Source organism: Microtus ochrogaster, chromosome 4, assembly GCF_000317375.1.
Source record: "Microtus ochrogaster isolate Prairie Vole_2 chromosome 4, MicOch1.0, whole genome shotgun sequence".
Lineage (NCBI taxonomy): Eukaryota > Metazoa > Chordata > Mammalia > Rodentia > Cricetidae > Microtus > Microtus ochrogaster.
Window position 1 is genome coordinate 79,342,905 of NC_022011.1, and position 6,400 is coordinate 79,349,304.

At 40.1% G+C, this 6,400-nt stretch overlaps 1 protein-coding gene across 2 annotated transcripts in view; it reads right to left on the reverse strand.

Moving 5' to 3' along the window:
• Positions 1-6,400, reverse strand: part of Abcb11 (ATP binding cassette subfamily B member 11) — a 73,144-nt gene that overhangs the window by 21,316 nt on the left and 45,428 nt on the right. For both annotated transcript variants that reach the window (XM_005346518.2, XM_013346032.1), the window contains exon 18: positions 5,272-5,371. In XM_005346518.2, the coding sequence (XP_005346575.1) occupies positions 5,272-5,371 (100 nt within the window). The remainder of the gene's footprint in view (positions 1-5,271; positions 5,372-6,400) is intronic.

Here is a 6,400-nt window from a genome sequence, read left to right on the forward strand (position 1 = left end):
AAAACAACTTTGCTAAGTGTGCTTACACATTAAGAACTTTGGGAAGCTTCGAGTTTAGTTCCCATGCATATCAAGCAGGGTTCTTTAAGCTAGTTGCTGGCCAAAGCTCTGGTACAGAACAGCGTATCTGAGTCAAGATGCGTTTGGTCCACAGCGACCATGCACTCACGTTCATGACGTTTTCCTTAACGAGCGCTCACAAGGCAGCAGGCCTGAATCTGGGCTTCTAAACTGCACATTTTCCCCCACAGAGAGTGAAAATTAATCAGGATTTCCCCACTCTGATCCTTTTCGGTTTGTATTAGACTATCACAGCTCGTAACTTTCATCCCCTTGTAGGCAAGAATTATGTATAGAACCTTGTTTTATTTTTCATCTTTTTGCCTGTTTATTCAATGATTTGTTGATCTACTCTGAGAAAGGATTCTAGGTGATTTACACAGCTTTATATTAATTTTTAAACTTTTTATGTTAAAATATATTAAAATATCTATACAAAATTGGCTATAAAAATAATTCCACAAAATAATTAGTGGATGTCCTTCTTTACTAGTACAAGTTAATATAGCTAAATATCAGGAACAGAAAATGGTACAAAGCTTCGGAAAAATTTCCCTTTTCTACAAAGTCAAAGACCACATGACCAGTTCAGCTTAAATGAAAGGCTGAAGTGACGGCCGTTTCATTACCGCTGGAGCTGGAGCTGGTAACGAATTTGTCATCGTCTCCCTGTTGAGTTCTCTCCTGGTCGCCTTCAACATTTGCCCAATGTCACTGCTGCTCGCTCATGCAGCAAATCCTCCTGCTCGGTTGTCTCATCATCTCAGACTACTAACTCGGCCATCAATGCCACAGAGAGGGTGCCCGAGAAAGGACCCGTGCAGCAGCCAGAGGAAGAATGGAGTTCTTGGGAGAACCCTGCCTGGTCACCCACAGAATGTCCAGCCAAGCACTCAACTCTCTGGGCCTTGGCTATCTCATTAAAATTGGGGGAATTGGATATATCATATTTCTGCACACAGACAATAACCACCTTTGTCCAGACAGCTTTTTGGGAATATTTGACTGGCCAGCTACCTTGGAAGACAGAGCTATTCCCTTAACCCCAAGCATTCAGTGCATCTGTCCACCAGAAAGAAGACACACTCCCAAGCCCGTAAGTTCTCTCCTCTAAAAATTTACTTCAAGGTGCTATTACCTGGCTCCCTTTATGTTTCCTTTTGGGAACTTGGAGTTGATCTGGGGAGCCAGTGCAGAAATACCAAGCTGCAGAGACTTTATTGCTCTGAGTAGTTCAGTGTTCACTCTGACTGTAGTGGATTCTGCCTGCACCCTTGGGAGCGTGTTGGACTAACTGGATGACTTTCAATATGGCAAAAGTGACCTTTGCAGGCTTTGATAGTTCAGATCTGGATGCTCGCAGACTCATAGTTGTCATGTTAACACTCTCTGCCTTCTACCTGTTCCCTAATGACTGGATGGTTATGTCATTTCCAGCCTAAGAAAATGGAACCGTTCCTGCTTTTCTTGCCGCAAAGTGTCCCTAGCCTTAAGCAATGAGATACTTAAGGGCAAAATGGAATATTTTTGCCCTGTAGTTTTCATTTCAACATAAACTAATAAATCAAACTTGAATAATTTTTGTTACTGGCTACAAAAAAAATTGATCTTAAAGAGAGTTATATCTGCAGGACGTCATTGCAAACACCTTTAAGCCCAGTACTGGGGAGGCAGAGGGAGGTGGATCTCTGTGAGTTCAAGGCCAGCCTGGTCTGAGAGAGAGAGAGAGAGAGAGAGAGAGAGAGAGAGAGAGAGAGAGAGAGAGAGAGATATCCAGGAAAGCCAGGGCTATACAGAGAAACCCTGTCTCAAAAAAGCAAGACAAAATAAAAGTAACCCCTCCAAAAAAAAAAAAAAGAAAAGAAAAGAAAAAGAAGTTATATTCTACTATACTAAAGCAACTTGAGCAGTAGAGAAACTAGAAAGCCAGTCCCCAGACAATGGCTTATTTTATTGAATTTTATTTGTTACATCTAAATGAACAACAGAAGAATAAAAAGTAATATAAAATCTTTTATACTTTATAAATAATAACTGAAGTCTTTCAAGAAGGTACAGAGGTCTCCTACCTGCTGTATAGATAGTTCCATGTTCAACGGGATTTTCCTAGTTTTCTTTTTTAGTTCTCTTGTGTGGGCCACGGTAAAATAAAACTTCCTACTGGAATATAATGTCCTTCTTTCTATACTTATTTAAACTGGTTTCTGTATTCTAACAATAGAAGTCTCCTACCTGGATAGTGACTGTCAGATTTAATGATGAAATGGTACATGTAACAAATAGGCCAAGATTTTCTGGATGAACAAGCACGGACAGCCTTTCTTTCTTCCTTTCTTTCTTTCTTTCTTTCTTTCTTTACTTATTTATTTACTTATTTATTTACTTATTTATTTACTTATTTATTTATTTATTTGTTTATTTATTTATTTTGAGACAAGGTTTCTTTGTAGCTTTGGTGTTTGTCCTGAAACTAGCTCTTGTAGACCAGGCTGGCCTTGAACTCACAGGTCCACCTGCCTCTGCCTCCCAAGTGCTGGTATTAAAGGCATGTCCATCGCCACCCAGCTGCACAGACAGCCATTTTTATGAGTCCTGTCTCTGTCCTATCTCTTAAGCTAGGACTAAACCCAGTAAGTCAGCAATGATGAAGCTACAGGCATCTAATAAACTCATCCTGACTTCATTCATATATATTCTACTTTTCTCATGTATGTATGTATATACACATGCATGTCAATTTTACTGAAAAAAGATTCATAAATATTAAAGAGTGAAAAAAACCTCTGATCTGTAGACATTCCCTAATCCTAAACGTAACCTCGTCAGGATATCTACCATCTGATACCATTTATGGGAGCTAAAGATACTACTTGGAGAAAGAGAACCGGCTTAATCTGTCACTAGCTGACTCTTTGGATGAGTTATCCACTTTGGGTTTATAACAGCTTAAACTTTAGCCCCTCTCTGTGTTCTGTAAATACCTTGAGCGACCACAAGGTGGAGGTAATTGCTTTGTGGAAGTGGAACCTTTAGCAACACAACAGATGGTTTCCCACTCCACAGAAGGCGAAGCCCGCCTTCTCCAGCAGAATTAGAAAGAACGAGAATCCTGCTTGGCCTTGTAGACTTTAGTTAAGTGTTAGAATACTTTCAAATACTAAAACAAAATCACACCTTCTCACACAGTGACTCCTTAGGATTAAAAATCGATTGGTAAAAAACCAAATAAATGGAAATCCCATTAGTTAAATTATGTTATAGTCTTTGCTTTAAATTTCCTTCAAGTCGAAGGACTCTGATACAGTTACTGTATACACAAGAAGTATCAGGGAGACAACAGATCATTTCCTTTTGGAGTTTAACATCGTAATATCAGCTTCTCAACATCTTTTCCCCTGTTTTTGTTTTCATCTCCTTTGCAAGAGAAAACATCAAATGTCATCTTTTCAAAGTTGTACTAGCCCGGGTGGTGACAGGATGAGCACTTGATGGTGGATAACTTTTCCCACCCAGGGTGCAAGTCTAAGAGAGCTCAGAGAAGAGTGGTTCCCAAATATGTGGGGAACCCTGGTCCACAGAGAAGGCACTGTGCAGCAAGCCTCTGCCCTGCATGTTAAATAGGAAACCAGAACCCTCTTGGGTATCCCAGTACTCCATAACCTATTCAATGGAAGTCTGTGGACCAGCTCTTGGAGCAGGCATCTTCCTGGGACTCTGTGTCTAGGTGTGACAGACTTCTGATCAGTGGCTGTAGGAATTCCTACCACCAGTAGCTGGTAAGTTACCCGCCCACTTGGGCGTGGCCTCCTATGCTATTTATGTTAATGTAAAGCACGCATTTGATCTCTTTTCCAGCTACAGGATTTGGTTATTGTTCTCCGTTCCAGTAGAGGATTGTGACTTGTGAGTCTACCCCTAAATAAATAGCCCTCTATTCTCAATTCTGAAAAAAAAAAAAAAACAAAGTTGTACTAGCACCATCCAAATGATTTCAGTTGTTTTACTCCTAGCGCCATGAACATAAATGAAATAATTAATTCTGGCACCAAAAGAAGAGCTTCCCCTTTATGGTCAGAAATTACCATTACACATGTGGGCTCCTTCACCATGACTCATCCTGCCAACTCCTGAGAAAGAAGGTTCTATGGAATTTATTCACCATTGAGATCGCCATTCAATGTTAGTAGAGGAAGACAGGAGAGAGCCTTAATAACCCATCTTTCATAAGATCTTAAAGGGTATGATTCAAAAAATTGTCCCACATTTCTCCTCTGTGATCCAGTGTTTGTAATGATGTCTTAATAGGTTCACAAGTTGGGATTTTATTGAGGGCATCTTGAGATTACATCATGCATAATGGATGTACTTATAATTAAAATATTCCTTGGCTTATTTGATTCAATATGTAGAAGAGTTTGGGCTTCATTTTCATCACAGAAACTCAATTTTTCATTCCAGTTAAAAAAAAATAAGCAAACAAAAATCTTGCTACAAGGCGCTGGGCAAAGTGCCTGCAAAGATTCAACACAGATGCAGTGGGTCAGAAGGTCTAAGGTCTAAGATTTAGTGAGAGGAAAGAGAATGGCTTCAAAAAGGAAGAGCTCCATGATGAGTTTCTGATGAAGGGCATATAGGGGACCAAGATTGAGTACGCCCAAGGTGGGGAAGACTTGGGGCTTGGCACATGGTCCCTTGTAAGAAGGACAATGTCTGCAACAGCAGAGTACTTGTGTTCTCATGAGCGTGCCTTTGTATTTAAAACCTGTGACAATTTGTATCAGGTCTAGTTTTATCAAATACCTTCACCAATTAAGAGAAAAATTTAAATTTTAAGAAATAAAATGATTCGAGGCATTATTTAAAACTTTAAAAAGTTACCTCCGTAAAAACAAATAATTTGCTATAAATGGTTAAGAAACTTATTTTCTGTTTTTTTAATAATTATTCATCTAAAAATTGGCAGCAATCCCTTAACAATTCAGTTTAACTTAATATATGTTCTTCAAAGAAATTAGTGAATCTCTGTTCTTTGCGTGGGGTGTGTGTGTGTAAAATACTGAGTTTTGACTAGGTCCTGTTAACCTCCCATTTGATCTGACTTAGTGAGTCATTACTATACAACCAAGAAGCACATTTACTTAAAGATAGATTGGCACCTGGGAAAGACTCCTCCCACGCCCCAGCCCCCTCCCTAGACAATGGGTGTCTGACCTTGCTGTCTTCATAAGTAGATTTATGATCAGCAACAGCCAACGGAGGGTCGTGGGTCAGATTAGAAAGTTGAGACTTGGAACGTTGCCGGATGGAGGCTCTGGAAAAAAAACAAAAGAAAAAGAAAAACAAAAATAAACGGTAAGATAAGATAGGCTATAGATGGCAAGCAGGTTGTAACCGGACTCAACGGGTGTCCCAGTTTACATCACACATCGCATCAATGGGGCAAGGAGCGTCCACATAAGGTTTGATGAAGTTTATCTTTGGTCAGAGTAAAGTGGGTAGATTTCTCTCAATCCAAGCTCTGTCGCTACTCGATCCAGATTCGGGGTATACCAGGGAGGGAAAGGGTGAAGGGAGAAAAGCTTCCCATCGACCTACTGAAAACTGCCCAAGACTCAAATGTATCCGGAGTTCAGATGGTTCTTTCAGCTGCTACCACGGCAAAGGTGAGGTTTAGCGCTTGCATTTCTTTCTGTTTTGGGGTTTCATTTCTATTGTCCTTCTACAGTTTCTGCCTGTCTCTGTCTCTGTGTCTCCTTTGTCTCTATTTCTCTTCCTATTTTCCCTCTCCCACCTCTTCCTCATTCTCACCCTCTTCCTGTCCTTCTCCCCTTTAGGGAGAGGCCACCTGGATACAGGTGAGATAAACATAGGGTCCCCAGTAAGACTATCTCTAGGTTTTCTAGGTCACACGGCAACCAGGCCAAAGAGCTTCCAAATTAGGTTTGAAGTGTATTTCGACTGCCCATAGAAAGGAATCAACAAAACCTTATCAAAATATAATTTAGCTTAGTGCATTTGTCCATTCGCTTGTTCGTTCATCTGCAATCCACTGGGTCCCTACAACATGTCAAAATCCAAGGGAACACAAAGACTAGCCAAACCACAGACATCTTTCTCAAGGAGTTTAAATCCCAGAGAATAACACATGTGAAAATCAACGCTAGTGTAAGGGAAAAAAAAAATCGGGTGGACGCTGTGCAGAAATTTTGAGTAGTTAAATTTGTGTTTTGAAGACTTAATTTGAAGTAATACAGTGTAAGGGGAGAGATGATTGAGGTGAGGGGACCATGTCTCTTGTTCCAACTCTAGATGGAATAATTTACATGTCCTCTATTATTTG